Source organism: Oncorhynchus kisutch, linkage group LG1 (genome assembly GCF_002021735.2).
Source record: "Oncorhynchus kisutch isolate 150728-3 linkage group LG1, Okis_V2, whole genome shotgun sequence".
In the NCBI taxonomy this organism is placed as follows: Eukaryota; Metazoa; Chordata; class Actinopteri; order Salmoniformes; family Salmonidae; genus Oncorhynchus; species Oncorhynchus kisutch.
The window spans coordinates 39,454,830-39,466,601 of record NC_034174.2 but is presented as its reverse complement, the minus strand read 5'-3'; the positions used below and the strand labels follow the sequence as shown (position 1 = coordinate 39,466,601).

The following is an 11,772-nucleotide window of genomic DNA, read 5'->3' as shown; positions in this document are numbered from 1 at the left end:
CTTTAATGATTCCGAAGAGGGATTTACTCCAGACACCAGAACAGGCCCTCATCCTCATTAATTGCAGGAGAAAGAGACTCATGTTTCTCGGAAGCAGATAGGGCTGCCTTGATAATCTGGCGACGAGTGGCTAATCTACCATTGGTACTACAGGAAAATGAGGACCGATAATAAAATGGAGAACTAAAAGCATGTATATTCTACCAACGGGACTATCTTATTTCACAGAGTCGTGGCTGAACAATGACACGAATAACAGTCTATAACCCGCCAGCTGTATCGGCAGGACAGAACAGCAGCCTCTGGTAAGATACGGTCAATGTATATTTGTAAACACCAGCTGGTGCACAATATCTAAGGAAGTCTTGAGGTTTTGCTCGCCTGAGGTAGAGCATCTCATGATAAATTGTAGACCACACTATCTACCTAGAGTTTGTATTTTTCGTAGCCGTCTACATACCAAACTGAGGCTGGCACTAAGACTGCACTCAATGAGCTGCATATGGCCATAAGCAAACAGGAAAATGCTCATCCAGAGGCAGCGCTCCTAGTGGCCAGGGACTTTAATGCAGGGAAACAAATCCATTTTACCTCATTTCTACAAGCATGTTAAATGTGCAACCATAGGAGGGAAAACAACTCTAGACCGCCTTTACTCCACACAGAGACACGTACAAACCTCTCCCTCCATTTGGAAAATCTGACCATAATTCTATCCTCACGATTCCTGCTTACAAGCAAAAATTCAAGCAGGAAGCACCAGTGAATAAAAGTGGTCAGATGCTAAGCTACAAGAATGTTGTGCGGGATTCTTCTGATGGCATTGAGGAGTACACCACTTCAGTCACTGGCTTCAATGACATCGTCCACACAGTGACTATCAACATACCAACCAGAAGCCATGGGTTACAGACAACATCCGCACTGAGCTAAACAGTAGAGCTGCCACTTTCAAGGAGCGGGGCTGTAACCCGGAACCCTATAAGAACTCCGAAGATCGAATCGTACTACACCGGCTTAGACGCTCGTCGGTAGTGGCAGGGCTTGCAAACTATTAGACTACAAAAGTGAAAAACAGCCGAGAACGGTACAGTGACACAAGCATACCAGATTAACTAAATTACTTCTACGCTCGCTTCGAGGCAAGTAACACTGAAACATGCATGAGAGCATCAGCTGTTCCAGATGACTGTGATCACGCTTTTCGCAGCGGATGTAAGACCTTTAAACAGGTCAACATTCACAAGGCCGCAGGGCCAGACAGATTACCAGGACGTGTACTCCGAGCATGCGCTGACCAACTGGCAATTGTTTTCACTGACATTTAACCTCCCTGTCTAGTCTAATACCAACATGTTTCAAGCAGACCACTGTAGTCCCTGTGCCCAAGAACACCGAGATAACCTGCCTAAATGACTACAGACCTGTAGCGCTCATATCTGTAGCCATGAAGTGCTTTGAAAGGCAGGTCATGGCTCACAACACCATTATCCCAGAAACCCTAGACCACTCCAATTTGCATACCGCCCCAACAGATCCACAGATGATGCAATCTGTTGCCCTCCACACTGTCCTTTCACACCTGAACAAAAGGAACACCTATGAGAAAGCTATACATTGACGACACCTAAGCTTTTAACACCATAGTGCCCTCAAAGCTCACCACTAAGCTAAGGACCCTGGGGTTAAACACCTCTCTCTGTAACTGGATCCTGGACTTTGATGGGCTGCCCCCAGGTGGAAAAGGTAAGTAACACATCTGCCACGCTGATCCTCAACACAGGGGCCCCTCGGGTGTGTGCTCAGTCTCCTCCTGTACTTTCTGTTCACTCATGACTGCACGGCCAGGCACGACTCCAACACCGTTAAGTTTGCCAATGACAAGTGGTAGGCCTGATCACCAACAAGACAGCCTATAGGGAGGTCAGAGACCAGACAGTGTGGTGGAAGGACAACCTCTCCCTCAACCAGGACCTCTATACCAGGCGGTGTCAGAGGAAGGCCCTAAAAATTGTCAAAGACTTCAGCCACCCTAATTATAGATGGTTCTCTATGCTGCCGCACGGCAAATGGTACCGGAGCACCAAGTCTAGGTCCAAGAGGCTTCTACCCAAAGCAATAAGACTGCTGAAAGTCTAATCAAATGGCTACCCAGACTATTTGCATTTCCCCCCCACCTCTATTTGACACTGCTGCTACTGTTATTCTCTAGGCATAGTCACTAATAACACTACCTACATGTATATATTACCTCAACTAAGCAGTGCTCCTGCACATTGACTCTACCGCTACCCCATAGAGATATATATATACACATACACACACTCGCTATTGTCATTTTACTGCTGCTCTTTAATTTAGTTACTTTTATTGTAGGTATTTCACTGTAAGGTGTTGTATTCAGCACATGTGAGAAATAACATTTGATTTGAAAACAATGACTCCAGATTGTTGTAGAAATATATATTTCCATCAAAGTATGAAAAACAGATGAGTGACAAGATTACACAAAATAGAAAACGAATTGGAGTTGCTTAAGTGTAATCGAACCTTTCCATTCACAGAATACAATGAATCAAAGCAACAAGCATAACAAAATCAGCAACAACGTTGGACAGTTACAGTATCTAACTATTGTTAGAGAATTTTATTCACCATTCTGCTTCAAGAGTAAGCGTGAGTGTTTAAACTCGTGAAATCATCCAGCGTGATTTGTTGTTACTACAGGTCTGTGTAAGACAAACAGCACTTCATTGCAGTAATACACATTACAAGATTGTTCCAGTCTACAATCCTCACCTCCCCTCATCCCTAAGCAACTGGTGCTGGAGCAACTCCGGATAGTCCTCGTCCCCATTGTAACGCGGTAGAAGGTAGATGTGCGTATCGCTGAGCTGCGTCCAGTGCACGACAGAATTATAGCTCATCATGAGGGATTTGCAGAGCATGGTCGCAAAGGTCTGCAGAGAAAAAACATTGAGTTACGTCATTTTGGTATTGCTTTTTACATAGTATTAACTCGTTACAGCAAACAACTTGGTAAGTGCTGCATCCCCAGTAGTAGGTCATGTAGTCCGGAGGCTCAATCCCAATGCTCCCCCTTAGCACGCCCCCTCAGTTTTAGACGACCCAGTGAGCCATGTGGAGTGGTGTCCCAATTCAACTTTGAGCAAGGCGTGATGCCTTTTCAGTCCTCTAGTTGCCCCCCCCCAAAAAAAATCAAATAGAGTTGTTAACTTCCTACCAAGTGGTACTCAGAACCGTTGAGGATCCCATGGTCATTGTCCAGGAAACAAAAGGATGTTGTTCCTGCTGGGAGTATGTTTGGAGAACTGCTTCATAGCTGCAGTCCTTGAAAAAGCTAATGGAATGTTTGTGAGTACCTAAAAATGTATTTTATGGATTCTATGATTATGAAAATTATAAATTATTTTTATTTTATTTCACCTTTATTTAACCAGGTAGGCTAGTTGAGAACAAGTTCTCATTTGCAACTGCGACCTGGCCAAGATAAAGCATAGCAGTGTGAGCAGACAACAAAGAGTTACACATGGAGTAAACAATTAACAAGTCAATAACACAGTAGAAACCAAAGGGGGAGTCTATATACACAATGTGTGCAAAAGGCATGAGGAGGTAGGCAAATAATTACAATTTTGCAGATTAACACTGGAGTGATGAATGATCAGATGGTCATGTACAGGTAGAGATATTGGTGTGCAAAAGAGCAGAAAAGTAAATAAATAAAAACAGTATGGGGATGAGGTAGGTGAGAAAGGGTGGGCTATTTACCAATAGACTATGTACAGCTGCAGCGATCGGTTAGCCGCTCAGATAGCTGATGTTTGAAGTTGGTGAGGGAGATAAAAGTCTCCAACTTCAGCGATTTTTGCAATTCGTTCCAGTCACAGGCAGCAGAGTACTGGAACGAAAGGCGGCCAAATGAGGTGTTGGCTTTAGGGATGATCAGTGAGATACACCTGCTGGAGCGCGTGCTACGGATGGGTGTTGCCATCGTGACCAGTGAACTGAGATAAGGCGGAGCTTTACCTAGCATGGACTTGTAGATGACCTGGAGCCATTGGGTCTGGCGACGAATATGTAGCGAGAGCCAGCCGACTAGAGCATACAAGTCGCAGTGGTGGGTGGTATAAGGTGCTTTAGTGACGAAACGGATGGCACTGTGATAGACTGCATCCAGTTTGCTGAGTAGAGTGTTGGAAGCCATTTTGTAGATGACATCGCCGAAGTCGAGGATCGGTAGGATAGTCAGTTTTACTAGGGTAAGCTTGGCGGCGTGAGTGAAGGAGGCTTTGTTGCGGAATAGAAAGCCGACTCTTGATTTGATTTTCGATTGGAGATGTTTGATATGAGTCTGGAAGGAGAATTTGCAGTCTAGCCAGACACCTAGGTACTTATAGATGTCCACATATTCAAGGTCGGAACATCCAGGGTGGTGATGCTAGTCGGGCATGCGGGTGCAGGCAGCGACCGGTTGAAAAGCATGCATTTGGTTTTACTAGCGTTTAAGAGCAGTTGGAGGCCACGGAAGGAGTGTTGTATGGCATTGAAGCTTGTTTGGAGGTTAGATAGCACAGTGTCCAAAGACGGGCCGAAGGTATATAGAATGGTGTCGTCTGCGTAGAGGTGGATCAGGGAATCGCCCGCAGCAAGAGCAACATCATTGATATACACAGAGAAAAGAGTCGGCCCGAGAATTGAACCCTGTGGCACCCCATAGAGACTGCCAGAGGACCAGACAGCATGCCCTCCGATTTGACGCACTGAACTCTGTCTGCAAAGTAATTGGTGAACCAGGCAAGGCAGTCATCCGAAAAACCGAGGCTCCTGAGTCTGCCGATAAGAATATGGTGATTGACAGAGTCGAAAGCCTTGGCAAGGTCGATGAAGACGGCTGCACAGTACTGTCTTTTATCGATGGCGGTTATGATATCGTTGAGTACCTTGAGTGTGGCTGAGGTGCACCCGTGACCGGCTCGGAAACCAGATTGCACAGCGGAGAAGGTGCGGTGGGATTCGAGATGGTCAGTGACCTGTTTGTTGACTTGGCTTTCGAAGACCTTAGGCAGGGCAGGATGGATATAGGTCTGTAACAGTTTGGATCCAGGGTGTCTCCCCCTTTGAAGAGGGGGATGACTGCGGCAGCTTTCCAATCCTTGGGGATCTCAGACGATATGAAAGAGAGGTTGAACAGGCTGGTAATAGGGGTTGCGACAATGGTGGCAGATAGTTTCAGAAATAGAGGGTCCAGATTGTCAAGCCCAGCTGATTTGTACGGGTCCAGGTTTTTGCAGCTCTTTCAGAACATCTGCTATCTGGATTTGGTTAAAGGAGAACCTGGAGAGGCTTGGGCGAGGAGCTGCGGGGGGGGGCGGAGCTGTTGGCCGAGGTTGAAGTAGCCAGGCGGAAGGCATGGCCAGCCGTTGAGAAATGCTTATTGAAGTTTTCGATAATCATGGATTTATCAGTGGTGACCGTGTTACCTAGCCTCAGTGCAGTGGGCAGCTGGGAGGAGGTGCTCTTGTTCTCCATGGACTTCACGGTGTCCCAGAACTTTTTGGAGTTGGAGCTACAGGATGCAAACTTCTGCCTGAAGAAGCTGGCCTTAGCTTTCCTGACTGACTGCGTGTATTGGTTCCGGACTTCCCTGAACAGTTGCATATCACGGGGACTATTTGATGCTATTGCAGTCCGCCACAGGATGTTTTTGTGCTGGTCGAGGGCAGTCAGGTCTGGGGTGAACCAAGGGCTGTATCTGTTCTTAGTTCTGCATTATTTGAACGGAGCATGCTTATCTAAAATGGTGAGGAAGTTACTTTTAAAGAATGACCAGGCATCCTCAACTGACGGGATGAGGTCGATTATATGTATAATCGATTAGAGATTTAATAAAGTTATACTGGGAATATAATTAGATCAACTGTAAACTACCCATATGTAGATGTATGTAGGTTGAGTTGGTATCTTTAATGGATAATTTGATAAAGATTTTGTTTAAGTAGAACTGACGTGTGTCAAGTTTCTCCTAATTTGATAGTAAAGATATTAACCACCACACTACAGAGCCACTGGCAGAAGCTTTCAGATCTCCATCCATCTATGGTGTTCATATAGGTGGGTGTGAACATTTAGTCTCGCTATATGCTGATGACATTTTGCTTTACCTCAAACCAGAAATCTTGTACCTTTCAAACCTTGCCCTTTCCTATTCAAAGTTTTTTTCAAACAACTTAATAGGAAATGACAGGAATGTGTCATTTCTGTGGAAATGAGTCTCAAACCCTTTCATTAAAAACACTAAAATATACCTTTCTATAATAACCCCATCTTACCCAATGCCCTGAGAGATGGTATTACATTTCTTGGTTAAAACATTTGGTAATCTGTATAGAGAAGGTGAACTTACCATCCTTTCAACAACTGACATTAATTTTGTTACCTCAAACTCATTTCTTCAAGTACCTACAAGTTAGGCACTATATTGCCACTCAGCATGGAGGTAGGATTCAGCCCATGAGTAAACCTATAACTGAAACTGTGGCTGGAGAGGAAAGGTGTCAAAGGTTTAATTTCTTACATGTACTCTAGTCTTCAAGCTCTGTTGGGGAACAATGAAGCTCTGAAGACTTGAATGAAGTGGCATGATGACCCTGGTCTCATTTTTGAGGACGAGAAATGGGGAAATCCCTTTTTTAGAAGCTCAGCATCTTTCATTTAACACAAAGCACAAGTTGATGCATTTCAATATTTTACATAGGGTCTACTTTACACCAGAGAGACTGTATAAGGCCAATTCTAAACATTCACCATTTTGCCCAAGGTGTAAAACAGGGGTGGGCACCCTTATGCATATGTTTTTGTTCTGCCCTGAACTAAGCAATTATTGGAAAGACATTCAGATCTTATCACAGGTCACTAATACGACAGTACCACTAGAGCCTTCCCTTATTGTTCTTGGAGATTACTCTGTTCTACCAGTTAATATTGGTAGCAAAACCAGATTCCTCAAACTGGCAGTCAATGCAGCCAATAAATGCACAGCTTTTATATGGAAGAGTGACATCGCCAAACAAGCAGATATGGCTAAAAGAACTTCCTACATTCCAGCTGAAAAAAAGTATGTACAATTTACATAATAAATCCTTTGAATTTACTGATGCCTGGAGTGACTTTCAGCAGTTTCTAGAGTCGTCACCTTAGCTGCCTCATTTTCTTCATTAATGCATTTGTTTATGCGTTGAATAATTTATTTTCTAGCATTGAATGTGAAGGTCATTCCGTTTTTTTATTTATTTATCATTGAAGCTACTACCAGTAGACGGGAGGAAGGGGGGTGTTCATGTGTTGGCGAGGGAAAGGTTTTGCACAATGTGCACCCATGTAGCCAGGTGTTGTGTAGGTGGAAGGAATAACTGCGCATTATCTGTGTCATGTTTTGCTGATTTAAAAAATGTATTGCCTGTTTACAATTTAACAAAAAGTGAATGCTTATTTGCTAAGTGAGGCTTATTTGATCAAATGTTTAGGTTGTTACCAAAGTGCAGCCATATACCAAACCTCAGGCCTAAAGTATATTATAATTTTTACAGTTTTGAATTGGTTTTAGTCATTTCAATGTCAATTGAGCTCTACTTTGAACCACAGCCAGAGGATGGGTACATTACACCCACATTGTTTTGCTGTTCTCATTTGTTGCTCATATGGTATGTACACATGTTGCATGAGAAATAAGGAAAGCTATTACTGCCGCCAGTTCAGGCATTCTGAAAAACAAGGATCTTCACCAATGAATTGCGTTGTAGGCTATCAGTTGGCAAATTCTGATGTGAGTGATGTAGAAAATGTTCCAATCCCTAAGGCTATTCAACTCTCCCTACCACTAGTTGCTCCGTTTGAGTGCCACTCCCCCACCGCTGACGGAGAGCTAAGGGGGGTATTGGGATTGTGCCATAATCTCTGGTGGTCAATATCATGTACTGGATCAAGTAATAAAGTGGCATACCTGTTCTCTTGCTGCAGAGTTTGTCTTTGACGTTGTCCGTTTCATGTGCAAAGAATTCGATGACCTCATCTTCATGTTGTTCAACGATGGTCTCACACTGGGGGTAAGGTGGAGAAGATGGTTTAATAAGACGTAGTGGTACACATTTCCCTGAGTTGCAGGAGCTTGGAGCCATTGGCTTGCAAGCCACAAAAAAAACATATGGAACGTTTCCCATTTACTGCATTGGTATGTTTGGGTGGAAGTTGTCCTTCACTATATTCATTATCCTTCACTATATTATCAGAGGTTCTAGAAAGTCACACTGACGCGCTATAGCATGTCATCATCCCTAGTCCCTACCCCCAACATGAAATTGAAAAAGCTACCCACAGCATATTTCAGGCTGGATGTGACTCTGGAATCCAGTTTAGCCTCTGAGAGGTCCATGGATTTGCCGTTCCGAGACGTGACCCTTTCGTAGGTCTTCCTGCTGGTGGTGGGGTCCACGCGTTCCCCGTAATCCTTCATCCGCTCACACACCTCCTCCATCAGCTCTAGGAGGTTACCTTCCGAGCGGGCGAAGGGAACCTAGGGGGGACAATATTGGCGAGCTTAAAAAGAGAACAATTATAACCAGATAACATTAAACACTAATCAACTTGTAGAATCCTACAAATAAACAAGATTGAATGTGTAAAATAAGGCCAATGTAGGACCCAGTAGCCATCAGGTACCCTTACATCTCGAATAGACTGGCTACCATCCGGGTTAATTCTAAAAGACCCAGTCTGGATCATTTTCTTAGGATCCACCTGGGATATCGCCCACTCCATCTCATCCACCATGGCCCTACATGCTGACGGAGAATAACCAAATGTTAAGTTGTTCAATGAAGGCATGTGGACCAAAAGTGGATGCACAATGTATAAAATCAGGGTGTTTATCAAATTATGAGAATAAATGGGATCTAGTGTAGTAAATTGGTATTAAGTCCAAATACTTACCTCCACATTTGAGATCCTGTCCCTGCCTGGCTCCTTGGCAGTAGCTTACAAGGAGAACAAGTAACACACATCGAGCAAGTGATTGCAAGTGATAAGACATCATCTAAGCAAAATTGGGGAGGAAGAAAACCACAGAAAATATCAATTATACTGAAATAAAATCATGTAAACATTATAGAGACATAACTCATTGAGAAGGACTTGCATAACATTCAGTGAACAGCTATTCTCTCCCCCCCCCCCCCCATGTTCAGGGACTATAACCAAAGACAGTACAGTATGAAGATCGTCTGAAACTGCTTCTATAAATAGAAATCCCCGATCACACTTGTAGACGACGTTTACTATCTTTGCTCATGCGTAGAGAAACATCGGGCGACAAACTGCGCATGTGCACGGAGTAAACTCAAAGGCACTACTTCAATATTAAGGTGCTGACGAACACTTTAAAACTTTGTTAATCACTTTCACGAGGTAGCAGTAATTACAAATTCAACCACTTAAGACTTTGGCTCGAATCTAGGTTGTACCTTGTCTCGAAATCTAAAAGGTACAACCACGGGAACAAATTACACTTCTCCCATTGACTTGGCTGTTCCCGGAAGTCTCGCGATGTTGCGCCTCTGGGTTTAGAAACTCTGTGCCAGTTAAGTAACGTAATCAAAAGAAATGAATGGTAAAACACACTGAACATGCATGCTACTGCGCTGAACGGTTTCTAACGTGTAACAAAGATGCAATTCAACATTCAATGATTAGTAATGACCTGTTGTTTGTGAATTTCAGCCACCGCTAGAAAGATTTTAAGATTTTCATTCCACGCTGTTCCATCGCATTCGGTAAAAACTGGTGACGTAGGCAACGGGATGCTACCGGTAGTTGTCTGAATTTATGCCAGAGACAATTAGGACCCAAACCAAATATCATCAGAGAGCGAAGAACCTTCGATTCTTGATGTCATGGCAAATATCCACGGTCTTCAATGTAAAAAGTCATATGCATCACATTTAGTGAAACAAAGGTTTTATTTAGACTATTAAGTGGATTGCATTCAAATCGCTGATGTGCAATGATCTATGGCTGTCTTTCGTTTTGCCTGTTTGCATTTGGTCCGTCAAACCAAAGATAATGTATATGACCAGATGATCTTGTCTCTGCCCTATCAATGGGGCCATTGTCTCAAAGGCTGGAACTGCCAGTTGCCTAGTTGCTTATTGGCTATCTTATTAATCTGCTTATTGGTCTGCTTCGCCTCTTCCTCTCTGTCCAAAATCAAATCTGAGTAGACACTGCTGAAGGTTCATTTGCGTGAGTGCTCACTGCTATGTCATCAACAGCATGATGTTGAACTGCTTAGTATTCAACAACATAGTGCCCTTCAAGCTCATCACTAAGCTCAGGACCCTGGGACTGAACACCTCTCTCTGCAACTGGGAGGGTGGCAAGGGTAGGCAACCTCTTGTACTCCCTGTTCTCCCACGACTGCATTTCCGTACATGATTCCAACACCATCGTTAAGTTTGCTGATGACACAACGGTGGTAGGCCTGATCACCGACAACGATGAGACCGCCTATTGAGAGGAAGTCAGTGACTGCAAGCACAACAAACTCTCCTTCAATGTCAGCAATACAAAGGAGCTGATTGTGGACAACAGGAAACGGAAGGCCATCGACGGGGCTGAGGTGGAGCCGGTCAGGAGCTTCCTTGTTGTCCACATCACTAAGGAATTAACATGGTCCACACACACCAATACAGCTGTGAAGAAGGTACAACAACACCTCTTCCCCCTCAGGAGGCTGAAAAGATGTGTCATGGCCCCTCAGATCTGAGAAAAGTTATACAGCTACACCATTGAGAGCATCTTGACAGGCTGCATCACCGCCTGGTATGGCAACTGCTTCATCACCGCCTGGTATGGCAACTGCTTGGCATCCGACCGCAAAACCTGGACAATCGGCATTGAACCTCTTTGCACTAATTCCAATGCTTCCCACAGTGTCATGTTTGCTGGATGTCCTTTGGGTGGTGGACCATTCTTCATACACACGGGAAACTGTTGAGCACGAAAAACCCAGCAGCGTTATAGTTCTTGACACACTCAAACCGGTACACCTGGCACCTACTATCATTCCCCTTTCAAAGGCACTTAAATCTTTTGTCTTGCCCATTCACCCTCTTAATGGCAAACATACATAATCCATTTCTCAATTGTGTCAAGGCTTAAAAATCCTTCCTTAACCTGTCTCCTCCCCTTCATATACAGTGATTTAACAAGTGACATCAATAAGGGATCATAGCTTTCACCTGGATCTACCTGGTCAGTCAATGTCATGGAAAGAGCAATGTTTTGTACGCTCAGTGCATGCTATTATGTTGCCTCCCAGTTGACAACAAACGCTCCCACAACTTTAGAAAACATTCCCTTAAGAGTCTCATTAGGGAAAGGGGAGATACCTAGTCAGTTGTGCAACTGAATGCTTTCAACTGAAGTGTGTCTTCCGCATGTAACCCAAACCCTCTGAAACAGAGAGGTGCAGGGGGCTGACTTAATCGACATCCACGTCTTCTGGGCCCGGGGACAGTGGGTTAACTGCCTTGCTAAGGGGCAGAACGACAGATTTGTACCTTTTCAGCTCGGGGATTCGATCCTCTCGGTTACTGGCCCAACGCTGTGACCACTAGGCTACCTGCCACCCAATTAACAAAAATGTTCATAAGAATGTTCCTGTGATGTGCAAGGAATGTTTCCAAGAGATCATTC

At 44.1% G+C, this 11,772-nt stretch overlaps 1 protein-coding gene across 1 annotated transcript; it reads right to left on the bottom strand.

The window, feature by feature from the left end:
- Positions 1 to 2,448: 2,448 nt before the first annotated feature.
- Positions 2,449 to 9,907, bottom strand: cnpy2 (canopy FGF signaling regulator 2). Its single transcript, XM_020487764.2, has 6 exons — positions 9,776 to 9,907; positions 9,010 to 9,112; positions 8,746 to 8,861; positions 8,396 to 8,593; positions 8,024 to 8,120; positions 2,449 to 2,960 (listed from the first exon to the last, which is right to left on the bottom strand). Exons 2-6 carry the CDS (start codon positions 9,110 to 9,112, stop codon positions 2,917 to 2,919), a joined length of 558 nt encoding a protein of 185 aa, XP_020343353.1. The 5' UTR covers positions 9,776 to 9,907; the 3' UTR covers positions 2,449 to 2,916.
- Between the last annotated feature and the right edge of the window lie 1,865 nt (positions 9,908 to 11,772).

Bases quoted from the DNA above. Each gene is read 5' to 3' on its own strand.
- cnpy2 (XM_020487764.2), bottom strand. From the start codon at position 9,112: ATGATGTCTTATCACTTGCAATCACTTGCTCGATGTGTGTTACTTGTT. The intron at 8,594-8,745 runs GTAAGGGTACCT...TGTCCCCCCTAG, and splicing joins GTAGCCAGTCTATTCGAGAT to GTTCCCTTCGCCCGCTCGGA. The intron at 8,121-8,395 runs GTGGGTAGCTTT...CCTTACCCCCAG, and splicing joins CATCCAGCCTGAAATATGCT to TGTGAGACCATCGTTGAACA.